The 25,390-nt window shown below is 37.4% G+C and overlaps 1 protein-coding gene across 1 annotated transcript in view; it reads left to right on the top strand.

Moving 5' to 3' along the window:
• LOC128496881 (dynein axonemal heavy chain 5-like) overlaps window positions 1-25,390 on the top strand; it is a 115,365-nt gene that overhangs the window by 82,126 nt on the left and 7,849 nt on the right. The window contains exons 62-73 of the mRNA XM_053466699.1: window positions 291-485; window positions 964-1,119; window positions 1,591-1,773; window positions 3,581-3,751; window positions 5,402-5,780; window positions 6,224-6,495; window positions 7,275-7,439; window positions 10,105-10,372; window positions 13,344-13,465; window positions 13,801-14,148; window positions 14,655-14,843; window positions 16,493-16,625. Of these exons, the coding sequence (XP_053322674.1) occupies window positions 291-485; window positions 964-1,119; window positions 1,591-1,773; window positions 3,581-3,751; window positions 5,402-5,780; window positions 6,224-6,495; window positions 7,275-7,439; window positions 10,105-10,372; window positions 13,344-13,465; window positions 13,801-14,148; window positions 14,655-14,843; window positions 16,493-16,625 (2,581 nt within the window). The remainder of the gene's footprint in view (window positions 1-290; window positions 486-963; window positions 1,120-1,590; window positions 1,774-3,580; window positions 3,752-5,401; window positions 5,781-6,223; window positions 6,496-7,274; window positions 7,440-10,104; window positions 10,373-13,343; window positions 13,466-13,800; window positions 14,149-14,654; window positions 14,844-16,492; window positions 16,626-25,390) is intronic.

Genomic DNA, 25,390 nt, shown 5'->3' with positions numbered 1-25,390 from the left:
CATATTGATTTCTAGAAAATCAGAAAGTACAGAATGGCCTATAACTTTTGACACCACAGCTATATGACTTTTTTGAGAATGAGGTGGTGGATTGGAGAAACAAAACCTTAGAATAGGAGTGAGGTTTTAAGAGTTCTATATATACAGTATGTGTGCATCTGAATATTACAAGCAGTTTCATGGGGGGGGGAGAGAGAGCAAGAGAGAGATATGCTGATGTTTATGTAATTTGCATATCTAAGGCCCTTAATAATATTTTTTTCATAATATTGATTTTAATTATATTTTAGGACCTCAACCTTATCTCAATGCTTGTGGACAATGCCACCATTGGGGAGTGGAACCTTCAAGGACTCCCAAACGATGATCTTTCTATCCAGAATGGAATCATCGTTACAAAAGCATCTCGATTTCCTCTGCTGATTGACCCACAAGGTCAAGGAAAAATCTGGATTAAAAATAAAGAAAAAAACAATGAACTTCAGGTAAAAAAAAAACCTCTTGCTTTATCAATTGCTGATTTGTGGCGCCATGATTTCAACAGTAAAATATCCATCCCGTTGTGTATTTATCCTCACTCTTTTTTTTTTTTTTTTCTTCTGTTTCTTTGTTATTCCGTTTATGCTACAAATTGCATGCCTGCTAGTGGTAATTAAAGTTGAATGGTGATTGCCCATATGTTGTTAATAAATCCAGCAGGAATCCATAACCATAAAATCTAAATTATGATTTTATTTATCTTTGTTACAACACATATAATGTAGTTATATAGTGTTAAGCCTTAAGTACAGCTTGGTAGATTAGCCAAGCAGTGCAGACAGCTATCCTCAGAGCTGCTGACATGCATTCTTTTGTCTTTGCATTGAGTATATACTTTACCTGGTGGAAATGGCTGTTGAATGTTTAGATTTACCTCTGGCAGGCCTGGATTTCATTATGCATGTGTAAAATTTTCCTGTACAGGTGACATCTTTGAATCACAAGTATTTTAGAAGTCACCTTGAAGACAGCCTTTCTTTGGGGAGACCCCTGATGATAGAAGATGTTGGAGAGGAGCTTGATCCTGCACTTGACAATGTCCTGGAGAAGAACTTTATAAAATCTGGATCCACTTTTAAAGTAAGCTGATTTGGACATTTTAATGTAAACATAAAATGAAGCATGGACACCTACTGAATTGAAAAGCCATTGGTCTGTGAGCTACTTATGGGGGTTGTTGTCCTAGATCTGACCCAGATCAGTGCTCCACAGTGCCCCTAGACCTACCATCCTTATCTCTTCTGCTTGTTTTTTTTCTGCAGAGAGTTGGGATATGATGTCATATCACAGCACCCTGCTTTAGGTTATACAGAAAAATTCTGTATAAAAGGGTTGGTTTTACTGGAAATCTCCAATCTCCCTAACCCATTGAGTTCTGTGGTGCACTAAGCAGGCCAATTGCCCCCTGTTCTCTTTAGTTTGGCCCTACTTGGCCTTTGTCAGAATATACCACTACCTATGAGATGTTTGTAATTGACTGGGAATTGAATAAGAATGTAGTAGTAGGCATGATTTTAACTGATTTTACTGATTCTATTATCTCCATTGCAGGTAAAAGTTGGAGATAAAGAGGTAGACGTAATGAAAGGCTTTACTCTTTACATTACTACGAAACTGGCAAATCCTGCTTATACCCCTGAAATCAGTGCAAAGACAGCAGTCATTGATTTTACCGTAACCATGAAAGGTCTGGAAGACCAGCTCCTTGGACGTGTCATTCTCACCGAAAAGCAGGTAAGAAAAGATACAAGCCTGGGCTAAACTGAGAACTAATTTAAGAGAACCTCATTAAATGTTTGTTATTGAGGGATCCTTAAAAAAAAAAAAACTTTTATCTAAGGTTTCGTATGTAAATATCATAGAAATACACATGTATTTTGCAAAAAAAATATAACCTTTTCTGAATATTTCAGATATATATATATATCTATATATATGCTTTAATATTAGCACCATGGAATTCGACAACAACATTTCTGTGTGCAAAGTTTAATATCCCTACTTGCCAGTTGAATAGCATCAATCAGAGGGTCATTTGCTGTTCCGGAAGGCAAAATAATTGTCGATCTGTGAAATGTGTTTTCCAAATAAAAAATATTCTTCCACATTTTAGGAAAGCTTGCGGGAAGTTGTCTTTGAGTATTTATTTCCATTATTCATTTTACCGTGGCACAGCAGTGCGATAAAGATTTTTACTCTGTAACGGAACAATTGAAAGGATCAAAGTATACCACTGTGTTCCATCTGCCCACTTATTTCTTCGTAATGTTCAGTGCTTCTGGCACTACAATTCATATTCCATTTACTGCGGCAGTGAGGAGAACTGTAAACACCTCTGCTTTAGGCCCATCATAAACATACTCTGGGTATTTAGAAGTTTGAAAACTATGGGCTTTGTGTACGTCATTTAATTCTATTAAGATTTTTTTTCAACCCTAACCTGTGTTTCGTATCCCTAACCTCAAAGTAGATCAGCTTTGAGCTGACTTTAAACCCCTTGCGTGAACAATGTATTTAATCTCTTAAAGAAGGTGTGCAAAACACCAATTAGTTAACTTTAAAAAGAACAGGCCCTGAATGTATCAGTGTTGATTAATACATAACATGTTTGGTAAGAAGAGCGTTGGATAAACTTTAATTTTCTGCTTTATTGTCCTCATATATAGCCTACCTATAGTTCTACCCAGTCCTGCCGTAGTCTTATTTAACAAATATTCAGGAGCTGTCCAGGGTACCAACAATTACTTCCAGCATTTCCCCATTGGGAAATTGTTTTTTTTTTACGTGCAGTAGAAACATAGATTGCTATATAAGAATACTCCTTTGTGAGTATACAGATTGCATAGAGCTTCGGATAGCAGTGTATTTAATAAGTGATTCAAAGCAGTATTGATCATATTGAACAGTTTTATAAAACCAGAAGTTTACACAACTGTAGCCTAATCATTAAATTTACAGCAAATGTCATGTACCACCCGGCTTTATAAGTTTTATTTAAAGCAATGGTTTCAGAACTTTATATTTAAATACTATGCTAACGATTCAAACTATTCTATAATTTTACTGAAAACATCCCCTCTGAAAAATTGAGTTGTACATAATGTTGTCTTTTGTAGTCTATTTTGTTTTACTTAATGAAGTACGTGGAATATCTTCTAACCTAGCTGAGCTTCATTTAGTGGATTCTTTGACAAAATCAGCATAACTAATTACTTGCCCCTCTCTAGAAGGAACAGATACACACAATCATACACACTTATCTACAGTTTAATGTCATAAACACAAACACACACAGACAAACATTCATATATTAACAGCTTTTAATGGAATCTTAAGGAATGCTAATAATTCACCCACAGGAGTGTATCAAATAATCCCGGAATCCAGGTAGCCCTGGCTCCTAGATTATTATCTTGATCTTTTTGTATCAATCTCTATAGGTGTATCTCATCTGGTTCTTAACTTCTGTTTTACCAGCCCTGGTGTATGCAGTATAGTATTTGTTCCTATTTATGAACCCATATTAACCTCATATTTCTAGGAACTGGAGGCTGAAAGAGTTAAATTAATGGAAGAGGTGACTTCAAACAAAAGGAAGACAAAGGAACTTGAGGACAATCTTCTGTACCGTCTCACCAGTACCCAGGGGTCTTTAGTGGAGGATGAGTCCCTGATTGAAGTCCTCAGGATAACAAAATCAACTTCAGAGGAGGTACAACATCTGCTGTTATAAACCGACAATATATCACCATAAATTAATGACTTGTTTTGGTCTCAATGATACAGAATTACTGTGCATGAAAGCAACAACATAATACCATATTTATGAATACATTTTACTTCTCTGATGCCAAAGGGCATAGGTCTCGCTAAGACTTTTGACAAAGACTCTAAACTTTTGATAAAGACTCCTAAAGAGTAGTTATGAATGGCTTCTGTCTAATACATAAATCACTGAGCACAGGGTGGGCCACCCTGAAACCTCAGAATAAATGCTGCAGTGTAAGTAAATTCATTTCTGCTATGGGTAATATATTGTCTGCAGCACAATTATAAACATTAACTTCAATTAACCTTAATTGGTTTATTTTTCAAATTGTGTGAATGCAGCTCTCTGCATTATATTTTCCAAAATATGTTAAATTCCTAACAGAGAGTTAAGAGACCTCATTTTAAGGACAACCAGGCTGTGTTGTCTCAATGTTTCACTTACATATAAGCATTAACCTTCATTTTAGTATTTACTTTTAGTTTGACATATTTATTCTGCAATGTACAACACAAACGAAAGGTAAATGCTAAAATGGTGGTATTTGGTTTAAATTCAGGGAACGTGGCAAAACTAGAATAATAATCAGTATTCTGCTCTGATCCTGTCCTTACCAAACCCTCAAAAATTCTTGAAGAAACAAATAGTTTTCATTAAACAAATAATGAGGAATTTTGCAGATCCTTAGGTCAGTAAAGATGGCTCCCCCATAATACAAAGTGCTCTCTCTCTCTTCTCGTATAAGAACTTTTTTCCATGCAGGCCAAAGTGCCTGTCTTTGCAAACTCTATATGGCAATTAAATAAACGTTTTGGTTGATTCTCCCTAGCCCAGTATGTAAAAGAAGATCCATAGGTTGGAACACATTGTTGATGACCTGTGCTGGTTCAAAATATCAACAAATTAAATAGAAAGAATGAAACATACAGTGTGTTGGCCAAATAAAATATATTGTATTACATAAGCACAGCCACGGGCAGTGACCATTATTGACATCATCAAAATTGGCATCCATCAGGCAGTAATTCATACCGTACGCTGCAAGACATAACTGTGTCAAAAACATCTTTGACAGAATTGTCCTCACACACATGGAAACGTTGAAACAATAATCTTCGCGTCCTTTAAGATACTTAGTTCTCCTCCTAGGATATGACCTAATGTGTTGTGCTATGTACAAGTCATTCAGAACCAGCATTTGTGTAAAAACTATCCATAATATGATACCGAAAATGTATCTTGAGTTTTCTACACTGAGTTCGGTGACCCACCTCTACACGATAGGAGTATTTCTGCTAGCAAGCCCTGGGCTTTGTGTATCTGACAAAAATGTAGACCTCAATTTTGTTCAATTTAGCTCGAGTCAATCATGTGTGTTTAGCAAAAGATAATTAGCTCCTGAGGGGACATGAGTACAAATGAGGAAAAAGCCAGGCCTGTACCCCCTCACTCCAGAAAGGGTTAATCAAGTAGACTGGCCACTATAGAAGCAAATAGCCTTGGGTTCCTAAAAAAAAAAAACTGTCTAAAAACAGAACCCTGCTTTTCTGCGATTCATTTGTATGAATAATATATGCATTATTCTTCCTCAAGGTCAGTGAGAAGCTGACTGTTGCGGCAGAGACGGAGGTGAAGATTAATACAGCTCGCGAGGAGTATCGTCCTGTGGCCACGCGCGGCAGCATTCTGTATTTTCTCATTGTGGAAATGAGTTTGGTGAATGTGATGTATCAGACGTCGCTCCGTCAGTTCCTGGGCATCTTTGACCTGTCGATGGAAAGATCTGCAAAATCCCAACTCACGTCCAAAAGAATCGCCAACATTATAGAATATCTCACTTTTGAGGTGTTTAAGTACACAGTGCGTGGCCTTTATGAGAATCACAAGTTTCTCTTTACATTGCTAATGGCTTTAAAGATAGACCTACAAGCTAAGAAAATTTCTCATAATGAATTCCAAACACTCATCAAAGGTATGCAATTCGCTTTTCTGTCATTTAATGACTTCGAAAGTGTTTGTTTCTTCATTAACGTTATAAAGTATTATATCTTCAAAAACTATGAGACTGGGTCGATAGAGATCTAAATTGTCAATGGCTGGACATGGTTCTGTCCTTTTGCACTAGATTGTCCCAGCCGTTTCTGTCATACAAATGAATTATCAATCTGTATACAACCTGTTCACTAAGTTTCATAGTAGATTCTAGATTTTAATTGTTATGCAAATAACATCTTTACAATTCAAATATTATGCAACTAGGAAAACTACTGTATTATTCACCTATTTTTAGAAAGAAAATGAAAGGGACAAACCAGTTCACTAGATATTTAGGTGTTTTTAACAAGAAATTCTTAGGTTCTTCAAGAAAATTCCAGAATGTCCACAAAATAATGTTTGTTTGTTTTTTCTTTTTAGGGGGTGCAACTCTAGATCTCAATTCAGTGGAACCAAAGCCAAAGAAATGGATACTGGACATGACCTGGCTTAATCTAGTGCAATTGTCCAATCTGCCTCCATTTAATAATCTCCTGGGGCAGGTGGCAAGAAATGAGAAAGCCTGGAAGAGCTGGTTTGATGTGGAAGCTCCGGAAGAGGCTCCATTACCTGATGGATATGATAGTTTGCTAGATACATTCAGAAAACTTCTTCTGATCCGAAGCTGGTGCCCAGATCGCACTATAGCACAGGTGACTGTTGTTTGATGTATAACTTTTTCTGACACCTAGATATGGGCTGCATCATCCCCTTAAGAAACTCAACTTATTACCATTCTTCTACTTAATTGTAAATCTTAACTTGTTGCTGTACAGGATTCTCTTGATAAAGGTTTTTATGATCACCCCTAAGTACCAAAAAGCACATATGCATTTCTCAGTATTTTTCTTAGTTATTTTAGACTTTGGGTTTGAAAATACATACTTGCTTGCTGCTGACTGGACGCCATCTGGATTTTGGAGGAATTTCCTCATGTTTTATATGTATATGTGGTGGGATGGATCATGAGAAACCTTAAATGCAAGGCCTCAGAATTAACTTTGAAGTCATAGGCTATACTACAGTGTTGCTCACTCTGACCTTTAAGGGGTCAAGCCTACTATAGGATTTATGTGACATCTGTTTGAATAAACTTTACATATATGTGTTGCCCACTTGAAAGTATAATGTAGGGGATTGTTTAAACACAAAAATAGCTGCTTGTTAAAAGTTTCAATAAAATAATTTTATTCTTTTATGCAGCTCTGGTACAATTATAACCATTATATTATTGCTTTACGAATAGATTTTACATTTATTTTATAAAACAACTGACAACGTCTAATCTCTGGTTGGATCGATTTCTACTTCAATTCAATGATTGGTACTTTATAAATACCGGTACTCTTTTTTTTCTAAACTCTATCTAGCATGATTTTACCAAATTGCATTAGGATTAAGTTATGTTAAAATGTTGTGATTTTTTTTATAGGCTCGTCATTATATTGCTGAATCTCTAGGTGTTAAGTACGCTGAAGGTTTCATCCTTGAAATGGAAGCCATGTGGGCTGAAAGCAACTGTAGAACGCCTCTGGTTTGCTTTTTGTCAATGGGGTCCGATCCTACTGAAAATATCGAACGCCTGGCCAAATCAAAGGTATGGTTTAACAGTGCATGATGGATGGATGAGAAGAAAATCCCAAATTTCTAGAAAGGAACACTGACAATTACCAAATATCAATAATGTATTTCTTCTTACTTCTTTGGTTCTCATGTTGGTTTTTTTTTTAAACAAAATTATGATCCTGGAAATTTGGATTTGACTAAATCAATACTCTTTCTAAGCCACGTAATATTATAAATAAAAAGAATAATACTAAATAGATAAATTCACTTAAATACCATTAAACACATTGAAAAAATAATGGGCTTTATCTCTGAGTACAAACCCTTCATTTTACCTTGGTTTGCTGGCAAAAATAAGCTATTTTGTAGACATTGTTGGAAAAAGTTACAGCATCCTTAGGAAGTGTATTTCCTTAGCCTAATTGTAATGCAGACAAAGTGTTGCTAATCAGTTTAAAACATAAAACGTAGCTGTACATAACATATTAATTTGTCTTTTCCCTATTCACATGCAAAATAAAATATATCTCTAGGGCTATCCTTAATCAACTCTGGTACATGCATCTCTCCCAGCAATAAATATCTTATGAAAAGGTTTAAGACATATATCATTGTAAATAGTATGCATTCATAATTTAGTGTTACCTGTAGGTTCCGTAATAATCATAATACATTAAGGCAGCATTAATAAATTGGTCACAATAAAGCCTTTTTATTTTCTGTGGTCATATATTACAATACTCTCCAGAATTTATATTACATCCCGGGTAAAGAGCAGGTGCAGCTTTTCCTCTTTACCACAGCACCTTGGGGTAATCCACACCTGGTTATCCATTGCACGGCGGTTCCATAGGCAAATAGCAAGCACATTTCCATAGGCAAATGCCAAGCATGGGGCATTTATCTCTTAGCCCACATAGATCTTCTTTTCTCCCTGTTCACACATAACCAGCATTCAGGGCAAGGATATCAAATGGGCTTATTGAGTAGGAGCAATGCATTTTCATGATGCTTCCTTTATGCCATGGTATTTATGCAAGAATTTCTGTAAGGAACCCATCCAGTGATCGGCTGCAAGGTCCATTAAAATAAAACGTTGATAGTAAATCTCCTGGCAAACTTGGATCCGAATGTTAACCATGTACACTGTATGTGGTGGCTTTCTGTGGAATGCATATCATTTCTGTTGCGTAACTGAGTTAACCATCAGCTGGCTTCTCATCTGTAAGATCTCCATAAAGGTGGGTTTATCTCATTGTCACTTAAAAGTGAGGTCTTATTCTGAGGAAAGAGAATGCTGCATCTACTGAGTGTAAGTGAACATAAAAAAAAATCCATGAGACAGGTAGCCTAACATGGTTGTCTGTAACCTTCAGCAACATGCTGCCAGCTGATCTGTTACCAGTACTTGTAATGACACAAGTGGCCCCCTCTACACACTGTAATCACCCCAATCATCAAGCCACCCACTGCGAATACCAACTGTAGCGTTGATGGAGAATTTCTATTTCCCAATGCTCATTACAAGCACTTGTAAAAAGCAAATGTAAAACAAATATATTCCGGTATGCTGCAGCCACAATTAGCCAGCATGACCCACAAATCATTGTTGAGCGCTTTATCTTGTGTCTGATTAGTAGATTAGCAAATTCATTCTGTTCACATTTCACTTAGCTAATTGCTTTTGCTTCTTTAAAGTTTAAGTATCTGTCATTGTACCAGTTGAGTGATAGGTGCAAACATGTTAGCCAGTTTTGTTATGTTCCCAATTAAAAATGTGATTCATTCAAATTGTGTACCAAAAACATATTTTTTATGGTCAAAATTATTTTATCAGGAAAATAAATCTCCAGATTTTTTTTATTGAAGCCCCAAGGTCATTGCTTTGCTTTGAAGGACAAAAAAACTAGGTGGTGTCCTGTATGAGCCATGGCAGACACCAGATCGCTCACTCTTTGTCTTCAGGGGTCCCACTCCCCAAAAGAATATGCAGCGCCTTCCCTCCTCGGCCAAAATATTTTCTTGGTCCTTTCTCACAAAGGGAAGGACCACTGGAATTGCTGTTTCAATAGAGATGGTAGACCAAAGGCTGTCACATCTCCCTCACCAAAAAAACCTAACCTTTAGGTGATCTGGTTCCACCATGGCTTTTTCAGTGATTAAAAATTGTGCACTTTAAGCAGACATATAAAAAAATTCCATGAAGGTGGTGATAAATACAAAGAAAAGTGCTTTGAAGGGTTCGAGATGCACAGTGCATTTACCAGCAGGTGCTAGTCCACCAGTGCTTTTGTAACCTGGGCTTGGTCTGGGAGTGCCATAGCGACCTTAGAAGCAATATGCCTATTTTAGGCTGTTTGTTCTTGTTTTTATGTCCAATTATTATAATTCATTTTCCACAAAAAAAAGACATTTCTTTTGAAAATCGAAATTGATTTTATGTCAATTTTATAGTAGTTTTATTGTTGTGGTGTTGAAATCACTTTTGTGCTATATTTGAAATAGTTAATGTGAAAGAGCACATTTTATACCCAGGCGCTAGTAGGGTAATCATGCAAACTGTATTTATGCTGCTGAGATGCTGTCAACTCTTTAAAAAGGGAGAAAATTATCCTCCTTTAAAGGAGGCTCTATAATGCATCCATTGAATAAAAGTCTGAATGACTCATAAATGTTCTAATGGTCACTTTTCACAGAACGTTCCTTGCCGTGCAATTTCCATGGGCCAGGGTCAAGAAGTCCATGCTAGGCGCTTACTAAGCCAGTCTATGCAAGATGGTGGATGGCTCCTTCTTCAGAACTGCCACTTGGGCCTGGATTTTCTGGATGAACTTCTGGATACGATCACCATCACAGAAGCTGTCCATGAAGGCTTCAGGACCTGGATCACCACAGAAGTCCATCCCAAATTCCCAATTAATCTCCTGCAGTCATCTATAAAATTCACCAATGAACCACCTCAGGGTAGTGTATCAAACAATGTTATATAAAGAATGAAATACAATGAAAGTATTGCCAGTCATGGGGCAAAGAAGTATACATTTTGGGCAGCAGCCATTGAATAGGTTCTGATTATAAAACTATTTACAGAATATATACTGCTTTATGCACTTGTCGATTTGTATACAACAACAGCACTAAATGGACTCTGTAAGTCAGTGAGCACATGTATAGAATTGTGACCAGCTGACTGTCGAGAGGAAGAGCTAAACCAGTCCTTCACTAGCCTTTTTTGGACTAGAAAATGTAAAATGCATCACCCAAAAAGTGATAGTGGTACCTTATAACCTAGAAATCCAGTAATCCAGGCACGGTGGAAAGATATCTTTGCACCTACCATTGCATGAAGCATATCCGTATGTGGGGACTCTCCTGGTCACTTTCTTTGAGTGGGGAGCAGAATTTGGTAAAGCTCATACTCCATTCACTTTCCCTTCTACTCAAATTTAAAGTATTCTAGGGCCTGGGGAAGCCACTTCGTCAAAAGGTATGACTATAACAGTTAATCCAGTTGATTTTGATAATAATGTGATTGGCGCTCATAATCATAGCTTTGAATGTCGCAATCAGTGTTAACATTTTCAGATACAACATCCTATGTTAGCTATTTAAATGTATTAACCCATGTGCCCTGCGCACATACAGTATTATTTAAGCCAATGGAGTGGGTGTATTGTGTAAAGTTTAAGCATGCGCTTGCTCATTGTTTTTCCTCTGTTGCAGTCTGCTCTGTTTCTAATTCAAACGCCTAAGGTTTTCTTTTGGAGACGTAAATGCCTTTTAGAAAAGCATCAGCTGGTAGCAGGGGATTGAGCCATAGGAGAAAACTGTAATATTAACTGGGACAGAAATCTCTGGCTTACAACAATAAACCTTTGTGGCATATTGTTACTGAACAAGAACAACGGAAGGGCAAAGTTAGATGACTAATAACCTTCACCTAGTCCATGAATTATTATATGTGGCTGCACAAGTTCTATATACCTATGGAGTGCTTATAATTAAGATCACAAAAGCTTGATGTAAGGGTCCATTTTTCTGTACGTTTTGTAACAGAGCAGTTTATGTAACCTGGTCTTGGGTTATGGGTTTTGTCCATTCCTGCAAGGCTTGAAAATGAACAGACCTTGAGACTTTTGAAGTTGTCAGCTCGACTGAGCTGCTCTTAACCTTTTGTAATTGTATTTTTCCCTTGAGGGTCTCATCAGGTGTCAAGGTAAGTCCAAACGTGGACCTCCTTGCTCACTGTACCTACCAGGATATCAACCACACTTCATTGTGGAGGCTTAGTAAAGGCTGAATTGTGCATCTGGGTTGTTGGTTCCCTTGTGCAGTGGCAGCTTGCTTTGTATCACTCTTGTTGGAGGGGCTCATCAGAAATGTTGATGGGGCTTTTGAGACTTTGGTGGGCTGTGATGTTAAAGTGCCATCAGATCTTAGCTGAGCCAGTCTCGCACTCTTGTTGTTGCATTTTAAAACCAACTATACTTTAAACAGTAAGCAGAATCATCCAGAAATATCTAAAAGGAAAAAAATATGTTGAGTGAAAAGCTACTGTGAAAAAAAATGAACTTCAAAAAAGGTGACCCCTTGCTCCGTTTGCATTAGTTGGAATTATCCAAATCATTTATTAGTGATACAAAATAATCTCTTTGGTGACCACAGGGCCATGTAATCAATGCAAAATATAAAGAAAGCACGTCTAAAATGTGTGACCCTGAAATTATTGCTTTAAATCTAGCTACCCTGGGCTTAGAGCAAACCTATGCTTTGTGATTTTGCTGGTAGGAGTGATGATGATGATGTGTTATGGGGCAAATTATTTCTTCTTTTCATGGGTCACAGTGGTCCCTAATTGTGTTGATTCAATCATGGTGAACAGGGCTAAACATGTAGCTACCAGCATGAACATTCAGCAACTGTGATTGCTCCACATAGTTTTATATAAAAGAAATTTGGGGCACCTTGATCGCCGGCTCAGATGAGCTCTGTTGTAAATAAGGTCTGACAGCTGGCAATTTCATAGCAAAAATCACAAACAAACAAAGAATAGCTGATGTAAAATCAGTTCTATTTATTCAAGCATGCAACAAACACAGGGCACAACATGCTATGTTGAAAAATAACACAAATCCTGTTTTATACTACAGTTAAACAAGTTAAACACATCTTATGTGACTGAAATCAGCACACAAACCCATTTCCAGACATTAAAAGGCAATTAGTGAACATATATTTTTATCAGGAGGACCTACACAATGGAACTGAATGTAGTTTACTCCATAGAAAATAGCAATAGTTTTGTGGTATTTTTTACTTTTTAACTTGATTCTGACATTTTTTTAAATGCATTCTAGCTTGATGTACATATCTGGCAACTTCCCAGGGCAAGCTAGCCAGAGCACTTGTTGATCTGGGGGAGTGGCTTTGTGAGGGGCAGGATTATCTGTTGTGTGGGTGGGGCTAGCCCTGTATGGGTTGGGTTACCTGTGTAGGGCTCAATACTAGGTGGGGGGTGGGGGGGTAGACATGGCTAAATCCCACTCCCTCTGCCTGGAAAACCCAGAGAGCCAGGGAAACAATGATTTACAAGGAGACGCTAAGTCAAACCTAGAGAGTTCCCGGGTATGTTGATGCAGCTGATAATATTTACCGTATATCTGATTCATTCACATTTTCTAAAACATTCCTCTTTTAATTAGAGAGCAGAGTAAATGTAAATGTTTGCCTTTTTTAGTCCATGGTTATAACGCTTTGTAAAATCTGTGTTTGACAGGAACAAAAGATTCAGTAGATTCAGGTGGTCTTAGATTATTCAGAATGTTTTATTGGTATTCTAAGGAAATAAACCTGTGTTAAGGGATTACATAATGGAATGCAACAAGGATATTCAATTTTATTCTTTCTTTATAATTTCTTTTATTTTCTTTTGTAGGTGTGAAAGCAGGATTGAAACGGACCTATTCTGGAGTGTCACAGGAACTACTAGATGTAACCAACATGACACAATGGAAACCACTGCTCTACGCAGTAGGATTTCTCCACACAACTGTGCAGGTGACTATATGTTAACCTTCACTAATCTGAGTGTTACTGCCCCTTTAACAATTAAACATGTTTTTACATCTCTTAAATTATGTTGAAAATTCAATTAATCAGTGCTTCACTTGAAGGGGAATATAGTCTGTGGTTCTGTTGGCTTACATGCAACACATGCAGTGTTGCAAGTGCTCCCAAAAGTGAATATTAGTTCCCCCTCTTGGGCACTCACGCTACATAAGGTCCTATACACCTCCGCAGATGCCAAGATTGGTAGCACTTTATTTTTTTTCTACTTTTCAAGAACAAACTCCTTTCTAATTCAAATATGTATTCTTGCACTTGCCATTTAGGAGAGGAGGAAGTTTGGTCCATTAGGCTGGAACATTCCATACGAGTTTAACCAGGCCGATTTTGCCGCTAGCGTGCAGTTTGTTCAGAACCATTTGGATGATATCGGCACGAAACGTCCTGTGAACTGGAACTGCCTGCGTTATATGTTGGGAGAAGTGCAGTATGGTGGTCGTGTGACAGATGACCTAGATAAGACATTGCTCAACACCTTTTCCAGAGTGTGGTTTGGAGATCATATGTTTTCTGATAAATTCTGCTTTTACCAAGGCTATGGCATTCCCAAAGGCAAAACAGTAGATGACTTCCTCCAGTACATAGAGCAGCTGCCTTTGGTAGACACACCTGAGGTAATGATATATACTGTATTACCTCCTTAAGCACAAAACTAAAATGTCTATGGGATATGTGTTTTGTTTAACGGGAATCTTAGAAAAGTGAAGGTCAATTTGAGAAAATCACTACATTCCGCAGCTATTTTGACAAAATTGGTTGCTTATTTAGTATTGCTTTGGGGAATCGGATTTTACAAGAAATCGGGCTTGGTTCAGATTTATATTGGCTAAAATAATTTCAGCTTAAGCTTACTTCCAAAATGAGCTCTTTGAGGGCCCGCCGGCTGGTCTAAAACACTTGTTGACCTGCAACTCTCATAATTCTCTGCTACCCTATGTACTGATGATTATAGCGGTGATACATCAGCAAAAGCATGAGTCTTACCTCTGTCCTCTAATCTTTGAATTTAGTACTTGTGGGCTGTGTCCAATAATACATGGACCTGAACTCTCCTGTTTGTCAAACCTCAGGGTCATACGTCATTTTTTTTTTATTTAAAATACATTTTTACATTTTTAAGGTATTTGGATTGCATTCAAATGCAGACATCACCTACCAAACAAACATGGCTAATGAGACCTTAAGCACAATAGTTAATATCCAGCCCAAGGACAGCGGCGGGGGTGCAGGAGAAACACGAGAGACCATTGTCCAGCGCCTTGCCAATGAAATGCTTGAGAAATTGCCAGAGGACTACATTCCCCATGAGGTAAGTTACTGCATTGTGATCTTGTTGTGTGTCTGTGTCCAGCAGTCTACCATGCATGGGGTCTCAGAATACATGTATAAGGGTTTATAGTTTTTCTGTCTGAGGTTACATTTTACTAACTATATTTGCATAAGCTTTTTCAGACACATCATATACCTCTTGGATCAATAACAAGACAGACAACTCAATATGTTCAGATACAACATGATACAGTATATACATACTGATTTTTGCGATAATGTATCCCAGTGCTTTATTAAATTTAGACACATTGGTACAAGTGCAGAACATGCTCCATTGTAAGATTAGAGCTCATTTCTCTATTTTATAGATTTTATGGCTTTATAATTTGTAATGCTTTTTTCACACTTTGGTAATTAGTGACATTGCCACCCACTGTTATTGTGTTATGTTTGGAAAATATATATACATTTTTTTAAATATTTTGTAGCCCGTATTTTAATATGACAATAAATACAGTTTTCATAGCCAGCAGGATGGGGATCATGGTGGCAAAATGATTTAAAACATATTTTATCTCTAAAAGCCCTCATATAAGACATGTATTGTTAAGTAAATATGATCACACTTAGTAATAAAAAACCTATTTTATTACTATGTGGGAAATTGTAAATTAATTCGATTCATTAATCAGTTGTATGTGCTACATCCCAAACTGATGTTTTGGGAGTTCCCTGATCCACCTTGTTTTGAGTGTTGAGACAAATTCTATGAATAAAACATATTTCTGTAAAAAAGATTACATGACTTGAAAATTTGGGTTATAGTTAGATGCAGAGAATGAAGAAAAGCAAACTGTGACGGTAGGGTGAAGTTATTAAAATCATATGAAGACAGAAAGTAGCTGGCAGGAACAGTCTGCATTTGATAAAGAACAAGGAGAAGGACAATTCAAATGCAGATCAGCAGAGTAATAAACGCAACATAATTTGGGCTTCACCCAATTGAGTACAAACCTGCTTGATTTAACATATTTTAAAAAGCTGCTTTTGAAATTCAATTAGAATGTGTTTATAGTCCAATGTCCCAAGAAGCCAGTTGGCATGGCTAGCGTCTGTCCCCGCTGTTTCCTGCCTATGCGTTTAATTATTGGATTTCTTCGCTAGTCCACTTATCACCCAATCTTCTGGAAGACTGTTTCATGCATTTGTGCCTGTCAATGACAACTAAAGGAACAAATAACAAAAATAATCACAGAACCATATGGAAACCATAATGAGGTGATAAAAAGTATATTTGTATGAACATAATTCTATTGGCTGACTAGGGCACATGGAAGGCTATGTAGAAAGGAAGCTGATAATGACCAGTATTAACCTGGCTCTTAAAGAGTGTCGGAGATTGAGAAGGAGCCTTGTCTGCTCCAACATGAGGACTTTCCTTTTGTTGTGAACGCATCCTACTCAGCTTGCACATGGCATGCAGAGATTTTTTTTAAGAATCTTATGATTCTGGACTCTCAAGCAGCCTTCTTCAAAATAGATTTTAATCTGAAAGGACTAATGAAAATTTGACGTGGTACCTATTTTTAAAATACACATTGTATGATTTCAAGAAAAACATAGATTACTAATATTTAACTGAGAATATTAAAAAAACATGTCTGTTTACTCCTCTTTTTATGACAGGTAAAAGCACGACTTCAAAAGATGGGTCCTTTTCAGCCAATGAACATATTTCTACGCCAAGAAATTGATCGCATGCAACGAGTGATTGCACGCGTTAGGAGTACACTTACTGATCTGAAGCTGGCAATTGATGGTAAGTAATACTGTGTTTTTTCTGGGCAGAGGTACAAAACTGCCTTATATGTATTAGTAGATTTCCATAGTCCCTATAGACATAGGAAAGGTTATGTTACATAGTTACGTAGTTACATAGGCTCAAAAAATACATGCGTCCATCAAGTTCAGCCTTTCCCATATATGTCACTCTGCTCTGACATAATACTTACTAATACCTGTGCTTGGTGGGAATTCAGAATCTGTTAAGGCAGTGGATTTTAACATCATGTCTTAATGACCACAGACAGGCCAATAATTCAGTGCAGCCTTGCTTGAAAATAGTTTAGTTAATAACCTTTTAATGGAAATTTAATTGAGATCCCAGTGCTGGGATATCCAACTATCCAAATGTTGCTACAGAATCTGATGGTGCCCTACATGTGGAAATGAATGTGTATGTGTGTGTGTGTGAGCATGAGTGTGTGTGAGCATGATGTATGTGTGAGTATGGATGGATGGATGTGTAAATGAAAGTGCATGTGAGCATGGAAGTGTGTATGAACATTGATGTGTAAGTGTATGGGAACAAGGAAGTATAAATGTGAGCATGGGTGTGTATGTGTAAGTGTGTATGAACATGGGTGTGTATGTGTGTGAGCATGGGCATGTATGAGTGAGAATGAATGTGTATGTGTAAGTGTGTAAGTATGAATGTGTATGTGTAAGCATCTGCATTAATATGTGTGTTAGTGAGTATGTGTGTGCATGTGAGTTACCGGGGAAGGAGGGCAAGGGGGGTTGCCAAATATAGGATGCACCTCGGGTGCCAAATACTCTAGGTAAATCTCTGACTAGGAAGTTTGAGGTTTGGTCCTCTGGTACCACTCCTGCATAAAACAGCAGCTAAAAGCAAGAAGAGTTTATTAACAATTGCTGAAAATTATTGGAATAATTCAACAATGGGAGATATGGTCTATTTACAATATGAAGTACTTTACGAAGCCAGCTCAGGTTCCATAGCACGCAGTGTGCCTCGCTAGATGTCCTACAAAAGGATGAATTTAGAACGTTAACATGTGCTAGCCGTTTTTTCCAGATCCTGTTATAACTTTATATTTTTGATCCTGTTTAGTATTTTTCTATTTTCACAATCTGTCTGCAGAAATTTTGAAGCAGTAAAGACAAATTGTAGATTGGCTTCATATTTACTTCCCAGGAGGTGGGAAGAGTGTACCACAAAATCCATTAAGCCCATAAAACAGTACCTGCTGGAACACTCAGAACCGTCTGAACACTTTCTGTTGTCACTATGCCAAACATCTTATTTCACCTCAAATAGATTCATTTTTGTAGACAGCTGTTGTTCTGGGTTTTTTTCAGAACAAGTTGTTTTAGAGTAACGTCTAAAAGTTGCTATCATCATATAGTTGGTTTCTTCAAAATAGGGAACCTGTATTAGTGTAATTAATGGTTAGTGGCAGCTGTATTAACAGCTACATGCAGACAAAGGTAGTGATTAAAGAATGGAAGAGAACCCATTGGCTCATCCAGTCTGCCCTTTTTTAATCGTATTTAAATACTACTGTAGGTTAAGATTCAAGATCTAAATGTTCACACAAAAGCAGTCTTGTCATTATAACAGCCAATGCAATATCCCTGCTGACATTAGTAATAAAGCCATCGTCCAAACTTTATACCAGGATCACTTTTTAAAAATACTCTAAATAGCAAAAATTATTAAAAGAATGTACATTATTAAAAGATGAAAAAGACATTTATGAAGATATTTACTGTCAGTTCAGTTGCTAGGGACCCCGTACCCCCAAAAAACACATTCTCTTCTGAATGGCACAGCCCTGACCACTCTTCCCATACCTAATATCCGCAAAGGTGCGCGCTCTGCTTGTAGGTTTCTCCTAGCCCGTCTACCTCACTATACTACACACCAGATCACTATAGAGGACCTATAGAGGTAGAAAACTGCGGCATCATAAGAATAATTTATAGTTAGTAATTAAAAATAGTACATAAATGTTTAGTGCTATTAAACATATAGGCTAGACTACCAAGATTATTTTAATTTAGACATTACATAATTGTGTCTAATTTTTAGGACGTTATTTTGCTTTAAACCAGTCCTGGTATTATAATCAATTTGATCATCTATTCTTATAGGATAGATGGGAGTAAGACACCCCTAATGTTTAGTGTGCATTATGGGGAATCTAGCACTATGTAGGCATGGCTGCTGTTCGTACGCAGAGGCAGCTACATGATGCTTGCTATGTTTGCAGTGGTATGCCATAAAAAAAATCCACAGTTATTTAAGGAACATGGCAACCTTTAAGTCTTTTTATATTCACAGTAAGCGTAAGTGTTAGCGTGCATAGTTGGGCATGTATTAGTCATGCAGTACAGCATGTATACGGCAGCTGTTACATTCTCTCCTGCTTTGTACTTACTACTGCCAGAGCCGTTAAGCTTTGTTTGTTTCCTTAACGTTGCCTTGAGTTACCATAACGTAAATGGCTGTGCGGTATTTAATAGGACTATAATTGGTTAATAGTTACAACAGTATCTAAATATATAGGTAATCATAATATGTATGTATGTAGAATGTAGATTAGTACTTTGCTAGGATTCTTTGCTATTTATTAGCTTTCTTTAAAAAAAATGGAAGTTACCTGTCATGCAATTATAATGTAAAGCACAGATAAAGAGAAATGCTTAGATATATCAAAGGTGTCAGAACATGTAAACATCGCAGACATGCCATAAGTGTTTCAGTGGAGAGAGAGCCGTGTGCTTTACATATAGGACGCAGAAACCACATTTTATATGTCTATACGATGAAGCTTACAGACATTACACTGGGCATCAGACAACAATTTCACCTTAAATGACATTCTCTACCAATCTGATAAGCAGGGTTTGGTGTAACTGATATATTAAGGGCACCCATAACACGTATGTGGGGTTTTTATCTGTGTATCTGGTTTGGTAGTATTTGCTTTTAAGACATGGGACCATTTTACTTAGGAAAGCAGAGATATGTGGCATAACTGTTTCATGGTTATTAGCCTATGGTTAATCACCTCTTAAGGTTTTATCACATAAAAACAACACAGAAACGTTTGAGATACCTTAACAGTTTATACAGCAATATACTGGTTTCGTGTCGCCTGACAAATAAGTGTTCCCGGCACAAAATATGAATGAGACAAAATTTAACAAGATGAAATCATTACTAATTGAAACCAAGTGCCGCAAGGTCGCTCTTCAGTGTGGTGGGCAGCGGTTCTGCCGTGGGCATGTCTTCTTCCATTTCCAAACACGTCTGTTGGGTCTGACAATGCCTACAGCCACCTCTATCTACACCTCCAACACAAGTCTCCCAAATCGGACACCTGAAATGTTGAGGGTCTACTAAAGTGTTAAATTCAGCAAGCAAGGGGAACAGCACCTCTAACCACTGACTGCAAAGAATATCTTGTTTTCATATAACCTCAGATTTCCTAAATATCGGACATATAATGTAAATGTAAATCTGAGCATAATTACTAGTTTTCTCCCATGTATAAAACAGCCAATCTAACAGATAGATGTAAAACTCTATTTAGGATAATATGCTTATGATTTCAAAATGAATCTGTCCTGTAAACAAAACAGAAATCTATCAGCTTTGTAATGAGTTGTTGAAAAGATGCTGTGATCGATGTTCTTTATAGTAAGAAATCTAATTGCGCAGTCATAACTGAAGTTGAAATGATGGCGGTAACCGTTTGACAAATGTGTGTGGCTTGGTGATTGCTGTATTGCAGATGAAACTGTCAAGGTCTGTGCTGTCAATATTTGCTTCCTTCCTGGCTGAAAAAAAGAAACATTGAATGCCGAATGTTATCATGTTTGCTAACACAGAAGGTTGACTCTAGTTTGTAGAAAGGATGGGGGTACCTACTTGTTTCTCCTGGTCACTGCAAATATGTCAAGGGATTAAATACGATGCTGTGCAAAAGTTTTAGTCAGGTGTGATTTAAAAAAAAAATAGACATGTTAATAGTTTATTTTTATCTTTTAACAAAATGCAATATTTGATTAATTCTTCTTCTGTTCGCTCACTTTGCATTTTGTTAAATGGCGGTCAAAGTCAAGTCCACTGTGGAAAGGATGAAGTGTCTTCAACATTGTTTAATTAAATACAGCAATGAAGATCAAAGATTTTCCCTGTAACCAGCCCATTTACTCTATGGAAGGGTCTGTAGCATTCTTCCCTTATGCCCCTCAAGATAGTAACTGAGTAGGCTTAAATCACCCCTGACTTTATACATTGCACACAGTGCATTATCTAACAAGCCTAAGCGCATCTGTGAGATCACATCAGGATAGAAATATGGCTGGCCCTGGTATGTCACCCTGGCCCCCTGGGTAAACCAAAGTGAACAAAGACCTCCACCAGAGTACAGCCCCAAAAATAAAATACACTTATGAAAATGTGGGTATTTTGAATATAATGTTACAATTGGTAAGGAAAGAAAAAGTGGCACACATTGTCCATGTGTCTCCCTAGAATCCTGAAAGTGCATTTTGGATTTATAGCAGGACTCATTTCAGACATGACCATAGACACATACGCATGTTTTATTTTGATTGATGAATATCGAAAACATACAGATCATTTCCATATGGCCCACAGATATCACCATAATGTTAGCCAAAATGAGCAGCTGTGAATATATGGTGGGGATGGAGCTAGAGCCACTGCACAGGCTTGTCTGTTGGAACGGTTTAGCTTCAAGGAGCAGTCCAGCTGCCAGGTCTTTTTCCTCTCAAGGGATTTACATACTGATGAGTAGTCTTTTTCAGCTTTAGCTTAGTGAAATCATCGAACCTAATTTAGTAACAGAATGCTTACACGGTGGGCATTCTTTGTAACTCATGCTAGATTCCATTATCATCCTTTTCATTGAGTAATTCATTGAGAATTTAAAAATGAGGTAGCATACTTCGGTCCAAAACAGGTTGTGCTTTCAGGGACGGGCACAATGATGGCTGTTACAGACCCCTTTTTAAAGAGGACCCTAAGACCTAAGGGAGCTCCTTGGCCAACATGCACTTCTGAGGGAGCAGGAAATGTGTACACAGTTGCATTGTAGTGCTTACTTATGGTACTCTAAATTTCACTAATTTTCTTGTATTGCAAGCTTTCGAGACAATTTAGGTGTCTTCTTTAGGTATATTGTACATGTATAATATGCCTGAAGAAGAGAGCTAGATAGTCTATGGTTACCTTAAGAAATTAAACTAAAGCTCATGCTAACTTGTATAAATAACTTAAGTACTTAATGTAAGACAGCTGCTGTAACTTGCATACATGGATTAAATCTGTTTAGTCATTTCTGTTACTTCATTAGAGAAAGTCCACAAAATGGTTTCGATGAACATGCTGAAGATCAGGAGACTTAGCAATCAGAGTTTGAGACAGTCTTATGGCAGTAGTGTTATTTCACTTTAACAACTGATTGACTTTGATGGGGATGAAAAGATAGAGCTTTAGTCTGCAGCACTGCCTGTTTATTACAGGACGATGGTAAGGGAATTCATAAAAAGGCATTTAAAACCAACAATCCATCTTCTACTCAAATATTAGCATGTGCCTGATATGAAAGCAGCATAACCTTTTGCCATTTGATTTTGAGAGTTGCAAGCATGTGTTGCTATCTACCTAATCTTCTCCATCACAGTGTAATATGGTGCTATAGCTTTTGAGATGACCTGCGTTACTTTTTGACTGCATGTAAAGATGCTTCAGTCTACCCTCTTAATGTCTGCTGAGCGCAACACTGCCAATGCACAGAGCAAAGAGCTTTCTTGGAGAGGATCCCTTCATTCCTCTGCCTCCTACACGAAAGCTTAGATGGATTAGATGTAACGGGTGGGGAAATGGTGACTGTTTAGAACAGCTGGAGCATATGGTAATCTGCTGATTTTCTTAGCTATCTAAATTCTGCCAAAGTACCAGCCAACCGGTCTGCTAGCAAGCAGATGGCTCTCTGTTTCAGTTCATACAAACTTTGTGAACAAAAAGGGCACATAGGCTTTTATTTGATGATAGATTTTTGTACTGAAAAACATGAAAATTCATGTTTAAGATGAAACCACCGATTTTATTATTATTTTCTTAAACCAAATTCTATTTTTCTCACCTCTGTATTTTGAAATTTCTTACTATTTATTGCCTGGTGAGCTCTCCCACTACATTTGGGCAATGAGGTCTGTATTCTTAACTTTAGTATCCTTTTGGATGGTGTAACATCTGTATGGGTGGCTCATACATATTAAAATTATGGAATAATCAGGCAGATATGTTCCATGGGGTTATAGCAGAGTTCATTTTGCAAAACAAATCAACTTCCTTGAACCACAGCGTGTGTTTATTAAAGTGTGTACAGAATGAATCGGCACCTGGGAAGATCTTTTTGCATAGGAAGAAAATATGTAGAAAGACCAAGTTTTTAACCAAGAACAAACAAATCTTAAATCATAGTGAATCCTGATTTAGGGGAATCTTCATTAGTATACTAACGAAGGCAACGATTTAAGCGTTGTCCATTATCAGCAGAGCTTGTCTATCTTATTTTCTAATGATCACTATGGCAATCTCTGACGTCGGGGCGCTTGAACACCCAAGAGGTTGATCTGCCTCCGTGTTTTATAGCAGGACCCCCTCCCAACATGCTGCCCTAGGCCTAGTCAACCTAGACCTAGTCAGTTTAGGCCTAAATATGCCACTGGGTTTAGGACCTTTTTTCCCAGCACCACTTGCCAATGGTTTTTGCTCTGTGGAAAAGGCCAAAGAAAGCACCAGGTACTGTGAGGTCCTCATTAAGCATTCAAGCTTCCTGGCCAAGTTGATGTGGAAACATTTTGCACGCCAGCACTTAAATACACCAATGTTTTCTATGGAAATTGAAAAAACTACATTTCTTCATTAGGTAAATGGTTCTCTCGTGGAAAGAATTATTGCCTCACATTCTGATTCTAAACCACCATTGTGGGCAGTATAAGTTAGATATGCTGATGGAGGTTTGTCCAGTGTAATGGTACTCTTGGAGTCTCTCTTGTCTAGTCTTGTGTTTATTTGTACATATTTTTACTTAAGGATCCTCAAAAAACCTAGAGATTCCTCTGATCTTTGTACTTATGTGAATTATTCTGACGTGACTCTGTACATTGACACCTGTTAGCAACACATCACAATAAATGTTTGTTTGTATGTCCCTACATTTGTAGTGTAATCTAATCTGTTAAAATATGTTCACCTTAAGTACATTTTCATATGGTCAAAGGAGTGCAGTGCATGTCCTTGGGTGATCTCCGTAAACACGACTTAGTAAATAATATCCATAAAAGTGATTATTCGCAATAATGCTAACCCCAAAAACAGGGCGCCTGCAGGCAGAGGTAAGAGGGTAAGCAGTATCCTTCTTAAATGTCATTCATCAGGAGGAAAGTTTAAGAAATTATGCAATGTAAAAGGTAAATTAAGTAAGATGGAATGGAAGTGAGGAGTCAGGACAATGAGGAAACATTTGTTTAACATTGAATATATAGTTTTTTTTTTAATTTTACTTTCAGGTTTGTACACTCAAAGTATTGAGTATGTACTTGGCTCCATAATTGCTGCACCCCTGTCATGCTCTACTTGGTTAGATGTAAAATTGTTCCCCTCATCAAAATGTGCTTTTGCTTGTCTGTCTGATGACCTGTTTTTCTGATCTTTGAGGTTTTCTTCCACCATTTACCAATGCATTGTTTTTATTTTGGTAGCACAGATGTATCAAACAAAGTGCATCTGGCGTAAGCTTGAAAAGTGGTCTAATGACCATTGCAACCAAAGATCACTGGGCCATTGCACTGATTGCTATGGTGATAACACCACTTTTTCAGACTTCGCACCAGGGTTACTTTTTATACTTAACCTCTACACAGTTTATTTTCTGTGGGAACTTAAAATGAGAGGAGCAAATAATGTGTAATTGATGACAATGGAAAGAAGATCGGGGCTCAGTCATGCCCCTAGTCTATTCTTCAAAGGCATATATCCATTTTATAAACTAACAGTTAGAGAGTGATGATGTTCTTAGGCATGGATTTAATCAATGCATTTACTTGTGTTGTTTGCTACACTTGTGTTAAACTGCATTGAGTGGCGTCGTTCCATTACCATGACTCAAACTACACTCACTGACAGGCTGCTTTCATGATAGAATTCACAGTTGCTTCAAATGTGCATCAGCAGCTAACAGATGCACATTCAAGCAGAGCGTCATAGCTATGGAAGCCTGCGAAGGTCAGGCTTTAACAGGATTTTAAAAATACATTTGCTTTTTCAGTCGATCTTCCCTCTTTTGCATTTGGCTTCTACAGACTCCCATGAGTGATATGATGGATGGGATTTGAATCCACATCCTTTCATTCTGGGAAGGAAAATAAGTGTTTACAAATATACCCCTCATTTTCATACAGTAAATGTAAGCACCAGTGTTAAGAGCTAGCCATTTTAATATATAACCATATCTTGTCAGCTGCCTCACCAAAAATGAAAACTACTGCTGGACACCAGCCTTGTCTCTTCGAGAGTGGAGGAATGTGAATTACAGCCGAGCTGGTGCAAAAGCTCTTTCAGTAGTTTGGTCCTCATGACCATCCATACTTAATTCCTATTTCTTTCTATTTGATTTTTCTTGCTATGTTGCTATGATGTACCATACCAGTATAAAAATAAAGAGAAATCAGAAAATG

The sequence above is a fragment of the Spea bombifrons genome, chromosome 5 (assembly GCF_027358695.1).
Source record: "Spea bombifrons isolate aSpeBom1 chromosome 5, aSpeBom1.2.pri, whole genome shotgun sequence".
NCBI classification, from domain to species: domain Eukaryota; kingdom Metazoa; phylum Chordata; class Amphibia; order Anura; family Pelobatidae; genus Spea; species Spea bombifrons.
The sequence above is the reverse complement of the archived record's forward strand: the minus strand, read 5'-3'. Positions and strand labels throughout refer to the sequence as shown.